Source organism: Phoxinus phoxinus, assembly GCF_949152265.1.
Source record: "Phoxinus phoxinus genome assembly, chromosome: 25".
Taxonomy (NCBI): domain Eukaryota; kingdom Metazoa; phylum Chordata; class Actinopteri; order Cypriniformes; family Leuciscidae; genus Phoxinus; species Phoxinus phoxinus.
This window is the reverse complement of record NC_136900.1, coordinates 18,859,867-18,885,770: the sequence shown is the minus strand read 5'-3', so window position 1 is coordinate 18,885,770 and position 25,904 is coordinate 18,859,867. Positions and strand designations below refer to the sequence as shown.

At 37.2% G+C, this 25,904-nt stretch overlaps 3 protein-coding genes across 5 annotated transcripts; 1 reads left to right on the top strand and 2 right to left on the bottom strand.

Annotated features, from left to right (window-relative positions):
- The first annotated feature begins 830 nt into the window (after positions 1–830).
- On the top strand, positions 831–3,510 carry tmem17 (transmembrane protein 17). 2 transcript variants are annotated; one of them, XM_079603797.1, is made up of 5 exons: positions 831–1,062; positions 2,470–2,573; positions 2,699–2,812; positions 2,881–3,024; positions 3,143–3,510. In XM_079603797.1, exons 1-5 carry the CDS (start codon positions 948–950, stop codon positions 3,239–3,241), a joined length of 576 nt encoding a protein of 191 aa, XP_079459923.1. In that variant the 5' UTR covers positions 831–947; the 3' UTR covers positions 3,242–3,510. The 2 variants fall into 2 exon arrangements, with proteins under 2 accessions (XP_079459923.1, XP_079459922.1); XM_079603796.1 differs by having other exon boundaries at positions 844–1,062; positions 2,467–2,573.
- A 356-nt stretch (positions 3,511–3,866) lies between these two features.
- agbl2 (AGBL carboxypeptidase 2) lies at positions 3,867–14,549 on the bottom strand. 2 transcript variants are annotated; one of them, XM_079603795.1, is made up of 24 exons: positions 14,259–14,529; positions 14,016–14,079; positions 13,744–13,893; positions 12,839–13,024; positions 11,945–12,052; positions 11,702–11,852; positions 11,378–11,611; positions 10,205–10,610; positions 9,945–10,087; positions 9,526–9,685; positions 9,306–9,432; positions 9,104–9,204; positions 8,901–9,013; positions 8,708–8,774; positions 8,510–8,614; positions 7,386–7,460; positions 7,126–7,239; positions 6,995–7,052; positions 6,690–6,890; positions 6,570–6,603; positions 4,574–4,689; positions 4,322–4,424; positions 4,083–4,215; positions 3,867–4,000 (listed from the first exon to the last, which is right to left on the bottom strand). In XM_079603795.1, exons 1-23 carry the CDS (start codon positions 14,262–14,264, stop codon positions 4,089–4,091), a joined length of 2,949 nt encoding a protein of 982 aa, XP_079459921.1. In that variant the 5' UTR covers positions 14,265–14,529; the 3' UTR covers positions 3,867–4,000; positions 4,083–4,088. The 2 variants fall into 2 exon arrangements, with proteins under 2 accessions (XP_079459921.1, XP_079459920.1); XM_079603794.1 differs by having other exon boundaries at positions 3,878–4,013; positions 14,259–14,549.
- Positions 14,550–15,097: 548 nt separating this feature from the next.
- fnbp4 (formin binding protein 4) lies at positions 15,098–24,323 on the bottom strand. Its single transcript, XM_079603952.1, has 17 exons — positions 23,970–24,323; positions 23,307–23,381; positions 22,962–23,092; positions 22,372–22,522; positions 22,119–22,263; positions 21,825–21,921; positions 21,379–21,705; positions 20,987–21,188; positions 19,843–19,934; positions 19,024–19,128; positions 18,791–18,924; positions 17,789–17,949; positions 17,081–17,322; positions 16,858–16,993; positions 16,566–16,759; positions 16,082–16,239; positions 15,098–15,987 (listed from the first exon to the last, which is right to left on the bottom strand). The coding sequence occupies exons 1-17, from the start codon at positions 24,088–24,090 to the stop codon at positions 15,894–15,896; spliced, it is 2,565 nt and encodes an 854-aa protein (XP_079460078.1). The 5' UTR covers positions 24,091–24,323; the 3' UTR covers positions 15,098–15,893.
- Between the last annotated feature and the right edge of the window lie 1,581 nt (positions 24,324–25,904).

The window sequence follows — 25,904 nt, the reverse complement described above, 5'->3', positions numbered from 1 at the left end:
ATTATTATGTTAACGACTCCAAAAACAATGGCGGAATCATGTTACAAAACAAAACCATAGTTTTGGCATGTGAAGAAGTATGTGATAAGGATGTTTCTACAACATAAGGAGACATGTTGACGTGATAAAAACATCCTAACACGTTTCTGCAATGTTCTGAAAGTGAAAACATATCCATAATGTGATATTTTAGTACGTTGGGGGAGGCGGGGGGGGCGTTATCATAATCATTTAAAGATGTGAACTTTTTTTTTAACAACGTAGTTATGTTTGCTGGGATGATACTTTTTTTTGTTTGTGAACAAAGCTTGAAATTTTATTGAGGCTTTTACTATGGAAGTCCACTTCCGCCACATGAAGAAAAAAAATCATGATTTAATAAATTGTAATTATGACATGAAAAGTCGAAATTATAACATAGCCTACTACTAATTCATATTTATGAGGTGGAAAGTCAAAATCATGACATGCTAAATACGAAATATGACAAAACGTCATTATGATATAATTTTCAACTTTTTATCTCATAATTTTGACTTTTTAATCTTACTTATTAGTATGTCGTAATAATTATTACTTTATATCATAATTTCGATTTTTTTTATTTTTTTCGATTCATATTTTTTTACTTTGACGTGTACTTTTTTACTTTTAAATATGATTTAGTGTTATAAATAATTTCGATTTATCAAGGCTTTTTTTTCTTATGTGGCAGAAATGGGCTTCCATATTTTACCAATTTTAACTTGCATAAATAGATCATATTACTTCTTTATATTAAAACCCACTTATTTACTTTCCTTCTTCATCTGGGTTAAATCAGCATAAGCGCATCTGAGCAGTGTGTGTGAGAGTGAAAACAGAAAACACACCCCGTCACAGCTGGACCGTAACAACCGCACGAGATCCGCCTTCGTTGCTACGGACTGGCGTCTCTGCCTCTCAACATGGACTTGCCTGAACCCATACGGCGACGGCTTGGAGATTTCTCCAGAACCGTGTTTGTGGACCAAAGCCGAACACAACCCTCTCCCGAAGAACACGCAAATTTCCTTAACCAGTGTAAGTGTGTTTGGGTGGTTGAAACGGTGACTTTTGTGTTGAGCTCTATTTTTTTACAGTCTATGGTTGAGCTGCTAGCTACTGGGCTAATTCATCTGGTTAGCCGAGCTTATGTGTCAAGCTCCTGTTAGAGGACATTTTTTCTTACCTGATTTGCTGATATAATAATGCTTTATGGCATTGTTAAACGGTGTGGCTAACCGTGGAAGTGTCTTGAACCTACCGAACTGCCTAAGTTACTAAACGTAACGTTAAACAGTCAGCGAAACGAACCGTTCTTTTCAGTCGGATCTTTTTTTAATGAATCTATTGAACCTGTTGTTCACAAACCCGATATGAACGAGTTCAGGAATCGTCCGAATCGAGCGGTTCACGAGTCAAAAATTCACTATTGATTTATCAAACCGAGAACCAAACAAATAAGTAAATCTTAATTTTAAAATTAAAACGCAATTAAAATATTTTTACGATTCCATTTATGTGGATGCATTAAACATGCAACAACAACAAAATAATTTTCTAGATGAACGAACTGTAGGAAAAAAAAAATTTGCGAAAATGAGTCGAACACTCCGTCATAGACAGGTTCCGAGTCAGCTAACTTGAATCGCGGCTATGATTCCCAAAAATGCTAAAAAGGGATAGTTAACCCACAAATTTAAAGTATGGCATTAATTTGGATACTCACCCTCATGTCGTTCAAAACCCTGTAAGACTTTCGTTCATCTTCGGAACACAAATGAAGATCTTTTTGATGAAATCGGAGAGCTTTCTGACCCTTCATTGACTCTAACGTGGTCTACCACTTTGACGCTTCAAAGCGTTCATAAAAGAGATTGTAAAACTAATTCTAAGTTTAGTCTAAATTTTCTTTAGATACACGATCGCTTTATATGATAAACAGATTGAATTTAGGCTTTTAATCACATATAAACAATCATCAACTCACACGTGTTAAACGGAAGCTATGAGGTTCACTCTCGTTTCAAGCAGCACTTTTGAGCTTCCGCAAGAGGTTTGTTCTCACACGTCAAGAAGATCCAGTTAAGCTCCTGTTTATATAAAGCGATCGAGTCTCTTCAAAAAAATGTTGACTAAATTTGGACTTAATTTTAATTGATTCGTTTTATGATCTCTTTATGAACGCTTTGAAGCATCAAAGTGGTAGTTGCGTAGTTGTCAATGGAGGGACAGAAATCTCTCAGATTTCATCAAAAAGATTTTCATTTATGTTCCAAAGATTAACAAGATTCTTACGGGTTTGGAACGACATGAGGGTGAGTATTTAATGACAGATTTTTGGGTGAACTATTAATGCGCTTATAATTCACAGAAATACGGTCTAGGTGGGCAGCTCGCTAGTTTTAGTGTGCTGTAATTTTATTTTTTTGCACTTTTATTCAGCAGATAAGGATGTAGTATCGAGTCTGCCTCTTCAGATGTCACTTTACTTTAACATGTGGTTCTTTCCCTTCTGGTGGATCAGTGAGGTTGTGATGCTACAACTAAAGGTGATTCTCCTCTACCTATATCTACCTATAACAATTCAGTCTGGCATCATTGACTGCCGTTTAATCATATTAATGTTTATTAGTATAATACATATATTAATATAATTAATATGATTTTCGTCTAGTACCCAGCCCTGGCAGATTATTACAAGTTCATCCTGGTCACAATTCTTATTTTAATGACCCTGATTGAGGCCATCAGACTCTACCTGGGCAACGTTGGAAATCTGCAAGAAAAGGTCAATATAAGTATAATATAATATAATCTACATGATTGCATAATCCAACATCCTTTATTTTTAAATAGGTTCCAGAATTGGCTGGTTTTTGGCTCCTGACTCTTCTTCTCCAGTTTCCTCTGATTCTGTTCCAGCTTTTCAATGAGGCTGTTCTCATTCAACCTCTGGAGAGAGGAGTTCATATAATACTGGCCTTATTTATTTTTGCAGAGGTATACATTTGTATATATATTTGTGTATTTATATAGCTTATGATCCTTTAAATATTTTCCTAAGGAATTGTTTTAAAAAAAATACTTAACGATTGAAATTTTTTTTTTTTTTTTTCAGGCTCTTTTTGGATTTGTTGCCTTGCGTGCAATGGTCCGACACACTGAAAGTCGCTTCCATTTGCGACAGTTTGATGGGATTCAGGAATTGGGAACGTGACGAGACCTGCACTGATGAACTTGATCAAATATTCAATGTGGGAACACAAAAAAAGACTACAAGGATGGCAGTGGCAACCACTAGAGGACACATGTCAGTCATTGAGCTGGATTGTTACTGCGTTTGCCTTGGTGCCTTATTTTATACAAACAAATCTAGCCTTGTATTATATTTTGTATGTGGGAAAATAAATAAAAAAAGTTGAACTTTTTAAGACAAAGACAGAACACTAAACGAGAATGCTATAAACCACTAAAACATATTATTTATTGATGCTGAATTTAACAAAATTACAAATTTAATTTAAAAATCAGCTTCATTGGAAATCACTTCCACACATTATTTAAATTAGACATCACTTAAAAAAACCAAAACAAGAACAAATCCTGATCATCACACACACACACAAGGGGGAAGTTCGTATCAGAATAACTTGATTATACTAATTTTATTTATTTTTAGAAAATGGCTAAAAAAGTAAAAACAAGAGAAAAAGTCTTTGTTTTCCAGTATTCTTTCCCTTTTATTAAATGTACAAAAAAATTATGGACTGAACTAAAATGGTGAATGACATATGATTGCAAAGAAAAGTCACATTTTCTTGTGACTCAGGCACTTGGCTTCGCAAGAAAGCACCTCTTGCTCTCGTCATCTTCTTCATGTGCTTTTGCCTGGCTTGACCTGAGACTTCTGCGTGTGAGATGTTTGAGGAAGAACATCTGTGGACTCGTCCTCCACCTGCATGGACTCTTGAGGCAACTGCAGATGAAACCTTGTCAAGGAAATCAGCTGATGAGTTGACTTGCTACGATTGAGCAAAATGTGTATGCTCTCGACATACCTCTCCTCACTGCTCACTCAGGCTTTCTGTAGAAGCAGCAATTCTTCCAAAAACCGGAGTTTTCCTCCCTTTAGGCAGCCTCCCTAACCTCAGACTTCTGAACGCACCCTGGTTCCCAAACCGTTGAGCATGGCTATAGATAGAGGAACACACAATGATGGTGGTAAGAACGGCTGGTGACATTCTGCAGTCTGTGTGACAGGTGTCAAGCAAACCTCCAGAAAAATGATGAGTTAAACCTGTGCAAGTCAGGGAGGAAACATGAGCCATCTTGTTTCCTGATTTGGTCAGCGGCCCTCTTGGACTGCTCTCTATCTGATGATGCAAGGCCAGCCACAGCACCTGGTAACATGGGAAAAATGAATCGGGTTACAAGTATCGTAAAACACTGACAAAAATATTGGGAGGCTTTATTTAAGTCTCAATTTCACATACATTATGTTTGTCCAAGTATATCAGACGTGATTTTTGAAGAAATACTAAATATTTACCTTGTCCATCTGTCTTATGACTGATCCTCAGTGTTCCCATGTTGTCCAGTGGCATTACGTTTTTGACAGGGATTTGGGTCACTTGCATCTGTCTTTCCTGTCTGAGTTTCTGTTGACTGTGGGAAAAGTTCTTTATTTCTTATATTTATTTATTATTATGTTTCAAGACCGTTTATGCATTTAAATCTACATGAACAATTCATACATAATATATATTATGTATAGAATAATGTAATCGTGTATGCAAATAATGTTATATATATATATATATAGATATGTGTGTGTGTTTGTATATATATATATATATATATATACACACAGTATATATATACAGTCATGGTCAGAATTAATGGCACCCCTGGTAAATATGATCAAAACTGGCTGTAAAAAATAAATCTGCATTGTTTATCCTTTTGATCTTTCATTCAAAAAATTGCCAAAATTCTAACCTTTCATTGAAGCAAGAGAATTGAAAGTGGGGCTAAATCACATTATGAAAAAGAAAATTAGGCCCACAGCATTAAATATACAGCAGAGTATTTCATTTTACACATGGGGTACTTTTTTATCCCTGTGTGCACCAAACCCATCTTACGTGTTTGCTGCCAAAAAAGCTTTTTTGTTTTTGTTTCATCTGACCATAGAACCCGTCCCGTTTGAAGTGCCAGTAGTGTCCGGTACTTTTCAAACGTTCTATGGACAGAGGAACCAAAAAAATAGCTTTTTTGGCAGCAAACACGTAAGATGGGTTTGGTGCACACAGGGATAAAAAGTACCCAATGTGTAAAATGAAATACTCTGCTGTATCTTTACTGCTGTGGGCCTAATTTTCTGCCAGAGGTCCTGGACATCTTGTTCAGATACAGTACATGGCATCATGGATTGGATCAAATACCAACAGATAAAAAATCGAAACCTAACAGACTGTGCTAGAAATCTTATAACGGGCCATGTTTGGATCTTCCAACAGGACAGTGATCCAAAAACAAATATCAAAATCAAAACAAAAATGTGTCACTGAGCACAAAACCAAGATCTGCAATGGCCATCCCAGTCCCTGGCCTGAACCCTAAAGAAAATGAGTGGGCTGAACTGAAGAGAAGAAGCACCAACATGGATCTGGGAATCTGCAGGATCTGGAGAGATTCTGTATGGAGGAATGGTCTCTGATCTCTTGTCAGGTGTTCTCCAAACTCATCCGGCATTATAGGAGAAAACTCAGAGCTGTTATCTTGGCAAAAGGAGGTTGCAAAAAGTATTTAATAAAAGGGTGCCAATAATTGTGGCCAACGTGTTTTGGAGAAAAACATTTATTTCATAATGTGATTTAGCCCCACTTTCAATTCTCTTGCTTCAATGAAAGGTTAGAATTTTGGCAAATTTTTAAATGAAAGATCAAAAGGATAAACAATGCAGATTTATTTTTTACAGCCAGTTTTGATCATATTTACCAGGGGTGCCATTAATTCTGACCATGACTGTATATACTGTATATATTTGAGATTATTTATATACACGCATATATAAACACACACGTATATATAGACATTATTTTTATGCATACACTATTGTATACATTATTTATATAAAAAAATATACACATTATTTATAAAATAATATATATAATGTATGAATTATTTATCTAAATAATGTGTGTATATATTATTATAGTATTATGTACATTATTTATATGCATAAAGTTACATTATATATAATGAATTATATAATAAAATAGGTATATATACATATATATACTGTATATGCATACAATTTATTTATATGCATAAACACTTAAAAAATTAGCATAATATATTTATTTACATATTTTATTTATGTTGTATAATCCTGTTTATGCAAAATAAATAAATTATGTAAATAATATATATATATTACAAACTTGAAAAAAACTTGTAGTTGCTAAGGTGTTCTTGTATTATTACGCCACTTCCACTGTGAAGTGTAAATTGCCGTCATGTGATGTAGTTAGCCTACTTACCTCCTCTGCATAATGTCTGAAATATGAGATATTTCTGTGAGACAGCAAAATGATAAAGATGTCATCAGTGTGGTCAAAATGTTGATGAAAAGCTGTAAGTAAGTAAAAAAAAAGACATACCTTTGATTTCTGGTTGGGGTCTGAAATCGGGGTAGAAGGGCATTGTGTACGGTTGGACTGGTATAGTCAGGGCTCTTTCTCTGAAGGCTGGTACAGACGGACATCTTTTATAACCTCCAGTAACTAAAAGGGTCTGCCGTTGCAATTGCCCTTGGGGTGCAGATGAGGTAGTGTGCTGATTCGTTTTGTCCCCAGGACCAACTGAAAAACATGACATTTTCATGAAAAAAAAAACTTCATGAATTTCTCTTGACGGAAAGGAAAGCATACGATTCATTTTTTCAAATATATTTAAGTGTATCTACCTGAGACAGAGTGACGAAAAGATGAAAAACCATTGCGCAGGTTGCTGGCAGGCGCAACCTGGAATAAATAGGATATATTTTTGTTTGTTGTTTCATGTATTCTGTCATACTTTAAATGATTTGATGGTCACCTTATCTAGTCTGTTCCCCCAAAGATCTGCAACATTATCTACAACACCTATGCGAGTGGTGGGGTGAGGGATCCAAGACCTCACAGTCTGATTCGCCCTGACTGAACTTGGCACCTACACATCACAAAGAATATATCGTTTTATTGATTTTATTGAGTTTAAATCCTATTTCTTTGGAATTTTAAATCCTATAGCACCCATTTTTGTGTTTTTGCTGATCAATTTGTACCATACGCACACAAAGAATGTGGATTCATTACCTTTTGTTTCTTAGTGTCCTTCATGTAACCCATAGTTTTCTCTTGGATTCTCACTTCACTTGAGGGCACAGGATCCTTCAGAAAGGCATACAGCTATAATGATTACACTTCTAATTGAAACCGTATACTTACTTTTAAATACATTTATTATTTATGAATACATGTATTTATTTAAAGGGGCAATATGTAAGATCGCTTTTAAAATCAAGTATTAATCTCTTTTATTTTTTTTGTCAACATGTGAACAGCTTATAACAAAACCCCTTATAACAAAACAAAAAATCAATCTTTTAATGTTGTTTATATGGTGTTTTTAATATGCTTTAAGATAAGCTGAGTGCACATTCATAAGTCAACACCATTGCTGAGTATTTTTGTCCTTAAAACTGCAGTGAACCAAAGACACGGTTTGAAATCGCTGGTGTTTCTGACGTCACAAACTACATTGTAACCAATCAGGTCAACGTGTGATCGACAATGAGTGGATTTCTGAGCTGAGTGAGTGGAGGCAGGGCTAATTTGCATATTCATTGAACCACATATATTAAATGAGGCAAGGGTGTAGTTACATTAAAGCTATTTTAAGGCATGAAGATTTTTTTTTAAAATATAATCTAAACTATCATAACAGTGTATTTCATTACCTCATCTGTCGACATGATGCCGGTGAATTGCAGAGCTGATTCAAACATATCCACATCGGCATGAACATATGCTTTCTCACCGCTGTCATTTTTGTTGTGTGTTTAATGTTTATTTTGTAATAGAGAGGAAAGCACGCAGCACATATTTAACTACTTAACTACTTAACATATTTAATCACTTTAACGCTAACAGTATCGTTGCTATTTCAAACTTCTTTTTACTTCTAGACAAAAAATTTAAAGAACTTCGCCATGATTATATTGGGGTCTTGAATTGTGTTCAGTCTCTTGTATGTTATGTGTGCGTGAGTGCGAGCACAAGCAATAAGTTGCTGGCTGCAATTCACTTAACGGCCACCGGTTCCGCCACTTTAAATAAATAAATTAGATTCTTGTACCTAAACATTTGTGTTTTTTGCAGATTTTAGATCATAATCAATTAGAAATAACCTATAAAAATGCATGTTTAGTAAGACCTACCAAATGTTTGATGTTCCTGTGAATAATTGTGGGTCCTGCACTCTGTACTCGTTCTTGCCGGAGTCTGTTTCTTTCTTTACGGCTTCTTAGGTGTTTTTTCTTTCCCTGTTTTTGTCATACAAACCACAGAGCAATAAAGGCAAATTGAGAAAAATCGTCTTAAGGATGTCACTGAGAGGGTTTGCGGGCATACTGCACCTTGTTTGTGGCATTTAAAAGATGAACAGGAAGTCCATCTGATTCGGTACTGTTTGATCCACTTGTGCTGCACATAATATCAACATTGTGAAATAATTGATAGGGTTTGTTCTGACATAGAGTTATTAAATGTTCACAAGAATATTTTTTTAATGAAATGTTTCAAATAGTTTTTATTTGACTGTACTTTTACCTGGACTCGATGTCAATGTCAGACAGATCCTCTAAAGAATCCACTTCTCTTCCCAGCTTCCGTCTGACCTCTTGTCTCAATAACACCCCTAACTCCCCCAGACAGTGTGTAGTCTGTTTAAAATGTATTAAATGCATTTTTTTCAATCAGTTATGCGGTTTCAAAGCAATATTAAAAAGGAGTAAAGCTCAAAGACAGGCCACCTTGGCTGGGTCGGGGTCACAAAAGTCAAGCAGAGTGTCACAAAAGCAATGGCCCATTGATTTCAGGTCCTGCGTGCTGAAGTGTGTTCCTTTCCTGTCCCCTACAAATGAATACAAAACACATGAGCGAGCACAGCCAGGAAACAGTCTGCAAACCTTTCACATTTAAGAGTTAAACTACTTTTTTGATAACTTGAAGTACCCAATGTTGATCCTCCGAAAGTAGACTCCATAGTGTAGCTGTTCCTAATGCCTAGTCTCCACATGACGATGCGGCCGGTGCCCTCTTTGCTTTTATGCATTTTGAACTTGCAACTCCTAAAGGAAAACTAAAAGACAAAAGCATTCACTCAAAATTAAGAAAGTTGCATACATGAGAGACTATACGCCATGCGATTACCACAACGATGGCCATAGCTAACCTTGTCTTTAGCATTCTTGCTCATCATCAGCGGGAAAATGCGTTCTTGAAGACACCGTGAGACATCTTTCCGATCATTACATCCGTACATGAACACATTGCTTTTCCTGCTATGACCATGAAAGTCACAGTAGACCACCACTTCTCTTTCGGCAAGCAACCTGTGGGATCATCAAATTAGCCAGGTGTATAAGTGCGGTCACATTTACTATTGCCAAATCCAATCATTCCAATAGGAATCGTGTGATAGATTTCCTCATGCAGATTCCGCTCGTGTTCAAGTTGGTCACACGAATTCGCCGTGCCAACCAACAGAAAGCATGCTTTGAAAGTGACTTCTGTGTGCACCTTATTTCATGTTTAGCATACACAAGATATGTCACATTGGCATGCTAAAAGAGGTGCACGATCATCACTCACCTTTTCACCATGTTGCGAGTGTACCAAATACAGGGGAAAGAGTCGCGCAGCAGACTGCGGTAGTTTCGGTTCAAATCGCGGCCTGTGAGGGAGCAGCGGTAGTTTCCCACCACCACACCGTCAGGGTTTAGCATCGGTATAACCTGCGGACAGAACATCCGTTACTGTGGTAGTCCAACTGTTTACATTTCGTGAAGCACTTGGCATGAAATTTTCGCCTAAATCCATTCTCCATCCGTGCCTTGCCCTCCTTCCCTCACCTTAAATACAAAAATTTCCCTCAACAAACGCGCGTCAGGCAAGTCGCTCAGCAGGAACTCCAGAAAGCCCTGCATCATCCAAGAGCCGTTGGTTTCTCCTGGGTGCACCCGTGCCGTCACGACAACTGCCCGCTTGGCTTTCCGTTCTGCTAAGCTGCTGGACGGTGATGTTACGGTCAACACATACACCGCATTCCCCGCCAGACTACGGCAGAGCACCCGCAGTTTACAGTAAGCTGCACGGACAGGGTCTGAGATGACCTCATGCAGGTAATGCTGAAGGTTTGAATATGTATAAGGGTAGCAATGGGCCAGGTAGCAGGTGTCACCGTCATAAGGGAACTCCAGGGTCCAGGTGAGGGAGTACAGCGCTTTACCATCCTGCTCAAGGCTGTTTCTGTAGTACCTAAAAGACAGTGAGACAGCAGTTGGGTCAATAATAACACCCATCCTTTTTTTGTCCGGATCTATTTATTATTAAAAAATGCCATTTCAACATACAAAGACTTGAATACACCTCATGTTTGATGAGCATGTTTGTAATTTCTGAATTAAAACTAATTTTAATATTTTGTGGGGTGCATAAAGCCAATAATTTCAGTGTCCTGATATCATAAGGGAAAAATCATGCTTTGGTAAATCAAAATTATGACATAAAATGTCAAAATTAAGAGATACTAAGTCTTAACTATGAGATAAACTCTAAATTGACACAAAAGTCAATTATGACAAAAATAGCTTTTGTCATAATTACAACTTTATATCTCAATTTCGATTTGTTTATCTCATAATTCTAATTTACCCTCATAATTTCAATGTTTTATCTCATAATTATGACTTTAGTGGCCTGGTTTCACAGACAGGGCTTAGATTAAGCCAGGATTTAGCATTAGTTCAAAGGACATTTAAGTTCCTTTTAGAAAAGTGCCTTAGAAAAAAAAACCATTGGTGTGCATCTTGAGACAAAACATATCTTAAAACAAATATTTTAAGATATGTCAGTGCAAGTTGCTTTCAGTTAAAACAGCTCAAACAGAAATGGGCTTCCAACTAGTTTTTACAAATATTTTTCTATTTATTTATCATGGACATTAGAATATGATAACTGAGCCACATCTTGTGTCTTCACAAAACATTACAATGAGAACTTAGAGACAAATCACTATTTGTCACCTGATGTTGGTTCCTGCTCGATGCCATCCTTCCCTCTTCAGCCAGGCAGCGTGTTCAGAGTAGAGTAACGGGCGCATACCGGCACAATACAGACTGCTGGACTTCATCAGGTTGATGATGGTGAAGCGGTAGGTGACGCCTGCCCTCATGTTCCTCACCCGGAAGTAGAACCACTGAGTGTGCTTAGTGGTGTACAAGTCAGTACGCAAAGTCAGCTCATAGTCATACTGACCACTGGAACACCCAGATCAGACAGGTTTACATTAAATCACTGAAAAGACAGATACGTATTTATGGGAGTGTTTATAAAGCTGTATGACTCACACTTGCACTGATTTTTGTAGGTTTCCACTCTCAAAACGAGACTCAAACGCTAGCGTAGGCTCCTCCTGATGGTTGGCACAGGACGTGGCACTTTTAATGGGTCCTCTGCTCCCACCCACACGAGAGTAGGTGAAGTAGAAGGGTTTTGTGGCTAAAATGGTGCGGTGAACCAAGAAGTTAGGCTATAAAACCACAGTATGGAAGTAGTTAGAGGTTTTTACAATGAGAAAATATTTTTCTTACCTGGGTCTATGCAGTAGACAGTGTTTCCTCTCACCTCTCTGACTGGCATGGGAGTCTGCTCCTCACCCGTTGGCTGATAGAACGGCTCTGGCTCTGAGGGGTCCCATTCTGTTTTTCAGAAGATATATAAGAAATGGAGGGTTTAAAGCCCTCGTTTATGAATTAAGACACGCAAAAAGATTTTAAAAATCTAGTTTCAAAAGGGTGAATTTTAATTTTAAATGATTGTTTTCAAAAATGCTTTTAAATATATTTCGCATGGATTTTCAAAAAATAGATGTATTGTGAATTGTTTGTTCATGATTATCATCAGTTTTGGGTGAAAATCACATCAAAATGGTGATTAAAACAGGTGAAACTTGAACATTATAATTCTCAAATATGTTTTAAAATATTTTTTGCATGGTAAAATATCCATCAAAATATCTGATATTTTAAAAGACTTATTAACCTATGATATCATATCATGTTCATTTTTCCTGCATGTTGGTTTTGGTTTGATTTGGCATAGAAAAAAGAAGAAGAAAAATAAATATATATATATTATGTACTATATACTGTATATAAAACAAAACTACGGTACTGCTTTTTTCTAAGGAATAATAATAAAATATTACGTACATTTTAACGTGATTATGTTGTCCTTTGTTTTAAATAGGCTTTTTTCTTCAGGATCATTTTCATTTTTTGACTTTTCTCTATTAAATAATCCATCATCATCCAAAATTGCATTTTTTATGTACTTCTTTAAAATAAATTCAGAAAAATAGTGTCTTCTTCACACAAATCACTATAGATCCGGTATCAGTCTGACGTATTAATATACTATTTTAACTGTGTTAAAAAAAAGTTAAAAGTTATAAAGTTTTATTTTTGAACAAGCTATATTGATACCTATATGTTGTATTTTGTCACGGATCACTTCACATTCTATGGGCCAGCGGACGCCCTGGAATGGACAGGAGGTAGATGAGATTGTGAAGAGGTCCAAAGGGTCCCTTAGTCGTGGAATGGGCCGCTCCCCATCAAAGTCAAAAACAAGCTGCCGGGTTTTGAGAACTTTGTCTAAGCTGAAAAAACCTTGGGAGAGAAAGATATACACAGAGACATACCAATGCAAAATCTATTAGCCAACAGATATGCTGTAGTTAAAAGACATGTGAGAAGCATCCATCACCAGCAACGATTATCCACATTACCCATGTAACCAAGACACGTCACTGGTACATGCTCCCTAAAACAATTATGCGTTCTTAGTGTCTGAATCTTTTATAAAGGCAATGAATTTCAAATGGGATCTAACTGGTTAGACCTCAAGTGTTACGTATTGTGTGGCAACTTGAAAGAAAGAAATATGTGGCACAATTTAGATGGCAATGGTGATGTCACAGCATAGTCTTGTATGTTACAATATTTCAATTGATCATATCATGCTTCATTATGGAAGCCAACTTTCACCACATCAGAAAAACAAATCATGTTTTGGAAAATCATAATTGTGAGAACAAGTCATAATCATGAGATAAAAAGTCAAAGTTACGACATCATAAAATAAAATAAAACAAACTGAAAAAAGAAAAAATGCTTCATTTAGATAAAAAGTCAAAAAATGTTGAAATTATGACAATTAAGTGGAAAGGTCACAATTCGGATTAGTAGGTCATAATTCTTCACTACCATAATTATTACATTTTATATAATAATTTTAATATACCAAAACATAATTTTTAATGTGGACAAATGGGATTCCATACTTCATAATCATAGAACTGTCAATGGAGCCAGTTTTACATATTTACTTTGACATGGCTTGGGTTCCTCTTGTTCCTCTTCTAGGTTGGAGTCATTGCTCTCAGATGGAGAGTTGGTCGTGTCTGAGTTAGTTGAATCTTGGTTTTCCTCCCATTCTCTTTTGAAGGGGACACCAGAATGCACAGAGCCACCGTTGTCTATACAGAAACAACATGTGAGATAGAAAAATAATATGTAATGCTATATTAGAGGACACAGAAAATCTACTAGCAGTTTAACGTTAGCCCACCCAAAGATTGACTTGAATGACTTAACTTACCTGAGAGGAAGCCATAATGCTGAAGATGGAGAAAAATGAATCTCTCGTATGAATCATCTGGTTTCTTTTGTTCAACATGATAAGGGAACAAAGAAGTGAGTTTAAATACAAGCAAAGAGGCAGAAGGTTATCCATGTTAACAGGCATTGAGTATCAGTGAGCTGGCATGTTAACCTACAGTGGGTAATATTAGACTGTAACCGTAGATTGCAAAGCAGCAGTAAATTTTGAGCCATCACTCACCTGCATTCCCGAACCTCACTGCGAGTGGACGGGGGTCATTAAGTCATCGTAAACAACTGTACAGTTTACAAGCGCTTAACAAGATATCAAATAACACCACTGGTTAGTTGAGAATTCCTGGTTTTAATCCCCCAAGGAAAACTGCGTATTGTTCCAAATTAATATTTTAAAATGAGTATGGCCCTAGTTGAGAGCTAAACAGTTACACTTTTTAATGCAAATCTCATCGTTACAATTATTGTTGAGGCGCCCTAGACGCCATTTGTGTCACGGTTGCCATGGGCACGACGCACGTTTCCTGTGTAAAGCACGCTACAAAAACGTAAAGCAGAAAGTAATAAACACTAGTTGTGAAATATATTTTCCTTTCAATTTGTTTAATGTCTTTAGATAAATATGTAAATGTAAAATACAATAAAGGGGAAAGTAATATTTTGCTTTATAAATTAAGCAAAACTTGTTTTTTTTGCGCTGCTAACTTGGGGTCATGTGTTCATAAGTAACGTTAGCTCAAAGTAGTTCACCCAATAAAATAATTTAACCACCCTCAAGTTGTTATAAACCTGTATGAATTTATTTCTTCTGCTAAACAGAAAATAACACATTTTGAAAAAAATATGGGTAACCAGTTGATGGACCCCATTGGATTATTTTTTTCATACTATAGCTTTCATACTTCTACAATTAGAACTGTTGTCTTGGGAGCTAAACATACTATTTAATGAAGAATCTTTTTTTCTTTTTACTTTATTCGTTAACTTTTTATTTCACATAAATGTTTAAATAGCTTTAGTTTATGATAACAGCTCACATAACAGAAAACAGTTTCAAACAAAATATTTGTGGAAAAAAAGTTTATTATCTACAATGTAGAAAAAGTTCAATGGCTCTACAGCCCCAATTCAGGGAACATTTACACTGAACATCACAAGATTTAAAAGTAAGACATAGTGACCATGGCATCTTTGTTGCGTTGACTGTTCATCACACATCAGTGGGGGGGAAAAGAGAATTAGTTCACATATGAAGAATACTTTAAAGTGCAATGGAGAGGCCAAGAAGTTTCAACTATGGAAGTTTACAACCTGAAGTTTTAACTATGATTTTTTTTGGAAGCATGGCTGAAAGTCTTGTTAAAAGTGGTCAATTTGTCTGATCTGAGATTAATCTTAGCTGGATACAGTTACAGCAATGTAAAAGAGCAGAGATCACTGTACAGCTGATGTTCGCACCCTTGACATTGTACAAAACGTATAATTTTTTTTTAAGTTAACAATTCTGAGAAATTGAAGAAATGGAACAGTCCTTTAATATTGATTTCATTACGTTTTAATTTATAGACAAATCGTGCACAGGTTTCATAGATGGGATAAAAAAAAAAAAGTAGAAAGAAAAATTCTGTACATGTTTAACCTGGTTTCAGGTTCACTGCATCTTTAAAATAACTTTTGGACAAAGTATATAGTCACAAGATGATGTATTTGAATTTAACACCACGCAGTTTACCTAAAATAGGCTCCGACAGGTAATGTGCGTATATCAAAAATAAACATTCAAAGTCCACTGAAGCTTAGTAAGAGAGACAACGGCAAAACGCAGTTTAGTCCAACCAGCCAGAAGCGTTCAAGACTGATATTATGAACTCTGCATCTTTCTTTTTTTCTTTAACAGTCTATCCCTCCAGTCTTCAGGCAGTGCTTCAAAGTTAGCGTTCTTCCCAGCCTTCCCTCTGCAAATGAAGACAAAAAGACAAGTAATTAAACAATCTGTATTCCCTCTCAAATGTGTGTAGATAACCTTGGTATTTGATTCTTCAAACTTACGTTGAAAGCTGTTGCACTTTCCATTCCTCGATGCGTCTGCTGTTGAGCTGATCTCGATCTTCGTCGCTCGAGCTCGACTTCTCCTCTTCATCCAGCTCTTTCTGAATGCTCTGCCACTTCTTTACAAGGGACGGCATCTTCGTCTTGCTCTTCTTTGTCTTTCCGAAAATAAAATCACAGAAAATTATTCCCTATTCTTTCTAAAAATCAAATATTTAAGAGGGGAAAAAGTATAGTGGGCAAAAATATATATGTATTAAGTTATAAAAAACACACAAAAAAAAAGTAATAAAATAAACAAAAACAATACAAGCAAAACAAAAAAACTAAAACTAAAACCCCCAAAACAAAAATCAAACAACAAAAAGTAATAAAATAAAAAAATAGCAAAACAAAAACCCCAAAACAGCAACAAAAACTTTTTTTTTTTAATATATATATAAAAAAAATAAACGAGAAAAAAGAAAAAGAGGAAAACACCTACCTTCTCCTTTTTTAGTTTCTTGGTTTTATCTGTTAGGACTTTGTTTATGGGTTCCAGGATGCTGGGAGGTTGTGGAGCAGGAGGGGGTGGTAGGGGGGGCAGTGCTGGCATTGGTGGGACTATACTTTCTGTAGGCAGAGGAGGTACAACTGTAGCAGGCATCCCCCAGTAAGCATTACCAACAAGAAGAGGGGCTGTGAAAGAACGAGAGGAACATGAGGAATAACATCTTGCCACAAGACAGGACTTTTTGAAAATACAGATGTAATGTGTGAAAGTAATTTATTCTTACCAGCTGTGGCAATGGGTTGAGAGTAAAGAATGGCGCTGCTGCCGATGGTGACAGTTTTGGGCAGCGGGACTGAGCCCGGGGCCTTGCGTTTCTGTGCTTTAGCGGCGGATGCCAAGGATGCTGCTGCTTCAGCCGCCTAAGGAAGAGACATGAAAACGTATAGCTTTACTTTGCACTAAAGCACAAGCTAAACAATCTTAACTCAAGACAAAAAAAAGGTGACCTTGAACTCTTCTGTTCCAGGAGCCGGAGGCTCTGAGTCCTCATCCTCCATCTCCACTTCCTCGATCTCTCCGTCATCCTCGAGGGGTGGTGGAGGGGGTGGAGGTGGAGATTCAGGTGGTGGAGGGGGTGGCGGCGGTTGCTCTGTGGGTGGAGGGGGCGGGACATTTGGAGGAAGCGGAGGCAATGGTGGCTGAGGAGGCTGGGGAGCCAACCAATAAGACTGCACTTCTCCTAAAGTTCCTATTTATAAAAATAAATAAAAAGCATTCCATAATACATCATGCATGTTTATTATATTACTTTGCCATGATAAACAAAGGTGTGCGTGTATAATATATGCGCACATATATTATATATAAACAAAAAAATTTAACAGCACTATATATGTATAGTTTTAAGATATTAATATTATAATAGTCTTTTTCATATACAAATTTTGGCCCAGATAATAAATACTGACCAATTAAAAAAATATGAAAAATTACTATTGTAATTATTATTAAATATAATTAAAACTGTAAAATTACACTTGAAACATGCAGTGCATATATTTAATTAAAACTGCAGACTATGCAATTGGTGATTTTAACATTATTAGAATCTAAAAATCTTTTCATCATGAAAGAGGTGCATTCAAGTCATTGTATGTATAATTAGTATTTTTGATGTATTTTTAAGTAAAGATGTCATGACCAACAACCCTGACCTGTTAAAGCACCAGTGGTTTCTCCAGATGGTTGGCTTGTGTCTCCGGGTGCAGCTGTGGGCGGCAGGGGCGGCTTGGCTTCCTCTTCCTCCTTCACGACTGGAAACTCCCACTGGGAAGCATTGGTCCGCTCGTTCACATAGAAGTACCGCCTGTGCTCTCTAGAGGTGGAGAAACAAACACACAATGCGTCTTAGCAACTTTTCCCTCAACTGATTTCAAGGTCGTGAGACCCTTGGAGAGTCAAAGGGAAGGGGGGCTCTAGTTCCCTAATGAGGGAATCTTGAACTGGGCTTCATTGGGAGCCCAGAGGAGAAACCAGATTATAATGGGTGCACTAATAAAGAACCCACCTTAATCATTATAAAAAAAGAATAAAAAATAAAAAACATGGCAAAAAAAATTGAGAAATCTCCAATCCTGAAAAGTTACCAACATCGTTACAAATCATGGCAATACTCACACTGACAGTGACAAAACCCCTCCGCTAGATGCCTTAAGGCAGGCATCTTTAACAGAGGGTAAAAGATAACATTTTTATTTAACAATCATCAAGAGCATGGAAAAGAAATCCAGTAAAACAATGAAATAGATTGGTCTGACCTTCAGGCTCCGAAGGCAAGGCATCGTCTTCCTTTACTGATGCTCGTGTGACACGCTGCTTCCACATGGTCACTCATTTCTCCCATCATTTTGGGGGCAGTCCTGCAAAGTTCAAAGCTCTCGCACGCGCAACCACCTTCCTAACCCTTTTGACTGACTTTGAGGGGAAGAGATGGGGCCCAATTCTTTTGGTGGTCAGGCTGGCTCTTTAGAGACGCTCCCTTATGAGGATTACCTTCTGTCTTTATCCGTGCTCGTAAACACTCCCCAGTAATACAACCAAGTGCAAATCAGTCGCGCGTTTTGTCATAGCGGCGGAGGCAGTGTCAATCGTCACATGAGGAGGGGGACTTTTAGGGAGGGGGAGTGATAAGGATGTGAAAGGTAAGGAGCGCGTACCTGTCCCAGTGGCAGGACCAGCCTTTGGGAGTGGCGTTAAGTTCGTAATGTTTTATGTGCTCGGCGGCTTCTTGCAGCCTGCGCCGGAGATAGTTTCCGTTCAGAGCGCCCTCTCGCCAGTCTGCGATCCGCGTCTGGAGGAAGGGAAACAAGTCGAAGCGCCACTTCAATACATCGATCGGAAGCATAAACAACTAACTGCGCTTATGAGCTTTTTGTCTGTGTTTTCTTACCTCCGTTTGCAGCAACAGCAGTTGAAAGTTCGAAATGGTTTTCTTGTCAATTCCCAAGAACTCCATTTTGCTGGTGAGTGTGTTGGCAAGCTCTCCGATCTGAAACTAAAACAGGCGACATGGACAACTTTAAAATAAAGACCATTGCGATCACACTACATTTCATATCAGTAACTGTAACTTGTAGCTCATTTTCTCATAGTAGTAGCATCTATAAGGTATACCAGAAAGCTTTAAATTTCGAAATCAGCATATTAGAATGATTTCTGAAGGATCACGTGACACCGCAGACTGGAGTAATGATGCTGACCCCAAACTTAAGTAAGCCATTACATTGACGATAGATTGTAGGGATGTACAATATTTTTAATGATATTGTTATCGGCCCAATAAGAAAATTTGGCAGATATATTAAAGCCTATATTAATATTTCAGCTGAGAAACTCCAGATGCGCATTGTTCGCCATGATGGTTTTAAATTGCTTGAAATATAATTGGAATCACTTCAAAAAAGAAAAACACAGCAGCAAGCAAGTCTGTCAAACAGGCTACATAAAATTATAATGAGAACATTGTAATTGTGTGCTTGGGACATGGCTTTTAATGGTGAGACTTGTTTTTGTAATCAGGCTCCCTAAATTATATAAAAATTTGAATTTACATTTATCGACCAATATATCGGTTATCAGCTTTCAAATACCATATATAGAATTATCGACCAAAATTTTCATATCAGTGCATCCCTAATAGATTGTGAAAAAAATTGTTATGTGCAGTTTATTTGCGCACAATAAGAACAGGGACGTGTATTGAAAATACCTTGAGGTCCTCTTCTTCCTTCTGAAGAGCTTTGGTTACAGGCTTCTCCTTTTCATCTTCTTCTCCTTGCTTCTCAGCCGTTTTGGAATGTGCTTGAAATGCAAAAGGTTCAGTAAGTCACTCATTCATAACGATGTACAAAACCTAATTTCTGTAAGGTTGATTACTAAAAATATAGAATTCTCGATTTCAATCGATTCTCATTTTTATGAACCATTATCGATTCTTAAATCCCAAGAATCGATCTTTTTTAGTCTGCTGTTTTCAGGTGATGAATGAACAGAGCTTTTCGTGCCTCCCATTCAATAAATCGCAATAAGCTTTGTGCTTTGTTACGGTTGAGATGAAACAAAGTCTCTGATTTCAAATTCTGTCCATTTTATGAAATTCAAACAATAAATACCGCTTTGGCGCTCTTTATTGTGGCGTGACGAATCGCTGTCGCCACCTCAGTTCATGCGAAGCGGCACGTGAACTGATCATCTCTTCTTCTTTACTACTAGTTACAGCACGAAATAAACATGAATGAACATCAGAAGGTATGTTGAAAGATGCAGTACAACTCACCAGAATCCCTATCACGTCACATGTAATCTCTCAATCAGTGCTTCAACCACGGGAAGACATCAATAAACCAGCTTATAAACAATGTCACGTAATATTGCATTTACCTCAAAGCCATTCAGTGACCATAAACTAGAAAAAATTTACCTAGAGAAGCATTTTGCTAAAAATATACTATGCACTATATTACATATTTATTAAGTTTTACTGTTCTTCAATATTTAATGAATGTTTGAATAAATCCATCAAATGTTTATGACAGCCACCTTTTAAGTGTTTATATTTCAAAAAACACTTTTGAGTAGAAACAATTCTGTAATAATAAAGTTAGTATAATAACTTTATTGCTATAAAAACGTCATTGTGTGTAATTTAACTGTTTGTATAAATCCGTTATTTAACCTTCAATATTAGAGTAATGACCGAATCCATGTTTAGTTTACAGTACTAGTTAGTTGAGTTTTTTTTCCTGAGAAAATTTGCCATGTAGCTGATATATAAATGAATCGATATTGAATCGAATCACAAGTTTGTGAATCAAAATAATTTCCAAACTTCAGTTATTCCTGCGAATCTTTACCGTTGTCTGAGTGCTCTGGAGTGGCCCATCCCGCTTTGTCCGAGCCCCGGCTGCTCGAGTCAGGACTTGGCGCACGGATGAAGGCCGTCTTCCATTTGCTCTTCTTCACGAGTAAATTACGAGGCCCATCCTGACTAGCTTCAGAACAGGGGCTCGACCCACCGGCACTGCCGTCTCCTTCCTCCAAGGCACGAAGCTCAGCCTGCAGAAGAACAAACTTTCAATATCACCATTTCAAAACAGAAACATTATATTTTAAGTAATAAAATACTAATTAATTGACAATACTGGCTCATGAAAATCAGACCAAGATGTTTACATGATGCATTCATAATCAGAATATAGGAATATTCATATAATATAGCCTAATTATTTATAATTATGCAACTCACTTTTTTCCTCTCCAGTGCTAATTCTAGTTCCATGGTGTCTTCTTCTGCCTCCTCCTCCCTGTCGGAAGATTCTGCTGAGTGGTTCCTGCTGCGCTGGTTACTCTGACTATCCGTGTCCCGGGGTGCTGGGGAGTCCGAAGACGGAGTGGCTTCTCCCTCTAGTTCCTGGGCGGCTTCTACAGTCTCCTCTATGGCCAGCACCTTCTTTCTCCACTTCTCCTCTGCCTCCTTCACCTCTTCTGGGATGAGAGGAGCAAGAAGAGTAGCTGCCACCCCTCTCCTCTCTTCTTCCTCGCTGGTCAAAGCCACAACACTCTCGATAACTTCCTGTGAGGATAGAGGAAGAATTACACCAATGACCAAACTGTAAAAATAAAATAATTTCTAGTAGTTTTCCCATCCCATGCAATTAAGGGGGAAGTCGCAAAGGGAAAAAAACTCCTTGCCTTCTTTTTGGTTTCTCTCTTAGATGCAGGAGCAGCTGCAACAGGCGGTTCAGTATAACCGCTATGATGTGCAACACCATTGCCATTTACAGATGAGCTGTGGAAAATAACATTCCAAGTAAGATGAATCTCAAATACACAATAATCACATATATATTAATATATACACACACCTTTAAACTAAGATCACTTCAACTAAGAGTAATAATACATGATAAAATTCCTATATATTGTACATACATAATTTTATATTCACTTGAATATTTATATAAATGTTGCTTTTGCTGCACTCACCTGCCAGTGTAATGTGGACTCTGCATCTGGTCTGCCAGGTAATGCGGAAGCTCCCAGGCCACCTCATTGGTCTGAGTATTCCAGTAGTAGTAACAGCCGGTATTTTCATCCCACACTTCCTGCCAATCACCCATCTCCAACCCAGCTACAACATCCCCGAACACAAGAAAATACGGATTAACTCTCACGTTTTTAATTATTTTGAGATTGATACTCTATGTAGGAAACCAAACCAGTCAACTAGAAAACGTACCTCCTGCGAGGGAGTACTGAGTGTTGTATTGAAATTCTTGAGTCTGCTGGTCTGTTTTGGGTTCGGGGCGAGGAGGAGTTGGGGCTGGTGCGCTTGTCTCTGTCCCTGACTCAGGTGTCTGGGCTGGTAGGGTCGTAATTGCATCAATTTCCTTTGGGGAAGACATATGATAACCCATGTTGATAGAAAAAAAGATAAGATAAACTGTGCATAAATCAACATGTCTTGTCTTAAAGGGTTTCTTCTTCTTACTCTCACATCACTCAAAACTTGTGTAATAATGGTAGATTTTCAGCAAATCGACTAATTTACGTAATCTATGTCGATGCGTAATTCCAGCCCTAATATAAAGCAATTGTGTCTCTTCAGAAGACTTTGATTACACCACTTTATTATGAACGTTTTGAAGCATCAAGAGTTTTGGGTGTATAGACTTTCAACGGAGGGGCAGAAATCTTTCAGATGTCAAAAAAATATGGGGTACCGAAGATAAACGAAAGCTGTGTGAGTTTGGAACAACATGAGGGTAAGTAATCGATGACAGTTTTCAAATTTGTGAATTAACCCAAGTAGCCCATGACTTCACTCACCGCCATAAAATTGGCAAGTGTGCTGTCAATGTCTGCAGACTGGTTAAGTTTTGCCTTGGGGACAGTCGAGGTGTTTTCCGCCGAATCTTCATCTTCACTGTCTTCATAAGCTCCAAGCAGAGATAAACCCTCTACAGAGCAAATACAAGGACATTTGTAGTACATTAAATTCAAATTATTTAACCCATAAATAACCCACTAATCTTTAATAGTGTGTGTGTGTATAGATATATGTATATTTATGTGTGTGTAGGCCTATATGTGTGACATTATGATATGTATTCTTGCAATATTATTCTACACAATGGTTATATTATGTAGTGACAACAATTTGGTATAACTTACGTGTGGCCTTCACAGCTGGTGTATTCATTACAACATTAACTTCTCTTTGCACGTCTGTGTTTCCCTCAGGTTCGTCTACAAAAGTAAACAGCCAGATTGTTAAAAACATTTCAAACATTTATGACCAAATTGTCCTAGTGCGGGTGAATTAGCATGTTAGCTAACGCTTTGTCCTTAGCGCTGTGCTGCTAACTCCAAATGTGGCTTATAAATGACTTAAATAAGAAACATACATCTTTAATATATACAAGTAAATCGTTAAGGATGATTTTATGTTGTTTATGTCATAACCAGCTTGACAAGTACTAGTATCAGCAGGCACATTTTTCGGTTAATCGGTAACGTTACCATTGTGGCTAAAGCTAAACTTGACAAATGGCTATTCAAAAGGTATGAACAGAACCACACAGTTTGTCTGTGGTTATTAAACAATTTAACTCATACCACAACAAAACAAATATCATAACGTTATTTGTTGTAACGTTATTATGATTAACGTTAGCCAAATGACGCAAATGTAAGCCAACTAGTTTACTAAACAAACCCGTTTTCCACAGGAATGTTTATCTTAAAATGGTTTCGTCTTGCTCCATGTTTTGTATTTGATTCTACCGAAGACTTTATACGACTTGAATAATGTCTACTGATCTCTTTCTCGCCCACCTTCGGATCCAGAGGCGACCCCGTCCTCTCTAGCGGCTCCCGCGGCGCTGCGGTTCGGCCCGGGCGGTGAGAGCTGTAATATGGTTCTCCTGCCGGTGCCTGTGCGAGTCTTCTTCCCCATCACTGCTGTTAGCAATGGAGCTCCGCTCAATCTCAGTCAGCACTGTGTGTGTGGAACAACTGATCGCTCTTTCCAAATGGCTGATTGACTTCGTGTCCTTCAAAATAAAAGTTCTTATAACTTTTATGACAGCGTTTTGTCGTTCTTCCTGCCAAACACATACATTTTTTATTATTATTTATTTACCTTTATTTTACCAGGGAAGGAATATTTACGCAAATGTTGTAAACAGCTGTGTATAATGAAACCGTAGGCTATTTAATAACAAAAAAGATCCGATGATCTTCGTTTATATCTTACTTTTGTATTATTACGATGGGAGACTTTAAATTTGTCATGTTGTGAAGCTGCTGCGTAAAAAAATGTATTTGTTTTTTCATGCTAGCCTATGTTTGTGTGTGTGTGTGTGTGTGTGTGTGTGTGTATATATATATATATATATATATATATATATATATATATATATATATATATATATATATATATATATATATATATATTATATTTATACTAGATTTAGAAAAGCCTACTGTTAACTGCAGATCAGGTATTTGCGATAATATCTTCCCCCGTTTGCAAAGACAATGCTTAAGCTAGTCCCAGTCTAAAATGCATGTTTGAGCTGTCTTAAAAGCGACTTGCACTGACATATTTAAAATATGTTAGTAGGCCTACCATTGTTTTGTCTCAAGTCACGATGCACACCAGTAATGTTTTTATCTAATGCACGTTTATAAAGGCTACTTAAAGGGGTGGTATAATGCCCTTTTCACAAGATGTAAAATAAGTCTTTGATGTGCCCGGAGAGTGTATGTGAAGTTTTAGCTCAAAATATCCCACACATATTTGTATATAGCATGTTAAAATTGTCACTTTTTGAGGGTGAGCAAAAACGCACCGTTTTGTGTCTGTCCCTTTAAATGCAAATGTACTGCTGCTCCCGGCACAGAGGGCGGAGCTTCGAAAGCTCGTGTCCTTTTACCTCATACAAATATGCACTGAAAATTTCAATCACTTTGAGCCTTTTATATTAAAACCAGAATCAGACAATGATGGAGATAATCAAGAAGAGGTGACAACATGTAGAATGCAACAGGACATTTCTGAATGGTTAGTTGACGAATTTATGTAGCTTATGTGTAGTTATCTTCTAGTCATTGATTAGCATATTCTGTCATGATAATCATAAATTATTTCATAAATCAATTTCTTTAAAGGGGTGGTAAAATGCCCTTTTTACAAGATGTAAAATGAATCTCTGATGTCCCCAGAGAGAGAGTGTGTGTGTGTGTGTGTGTGTGTGTGTGTGTGTGTGTGTGTGTGTGTGTGTGTGTGTGTGTGTGTGTTAGCAGCTCCAATTATGCAGACACACACTAAAATGACAGAAACTGTTCTGCCTTTTATGTTTAAACGGAGTCAGACAATGATGGAGAGACTCAAGAAGTGACAACACGTAATGCAACAGGACGTCTCTGAATGGTTAGTTGATGAATTTATGTTGCTGATGTGGCGTTAACTATCTTCAATTAACGTATTCTGTCATGATAATCTATAAATCGCTCATATAGGAACTGTTGTGAGATGCACACAGAGTGACTTTCTATTGCATGTGAAAAGACAGATGCTAGTTTGAGCTGACTCACAAATGTGCTCGACTACAACAACTCCTCCTCTTCTCAACATGGACTGCGTGTTCCCGGGGGCGGGGTTTATGTAAATTTTAGGGTTGGTAATGTCATGTAGTCCCTACCAGGTTTGTTGTAGTCCTTAAAAAACGATTGCTTTAAAAGCAAATATCTCCCTTTGCTTTGATC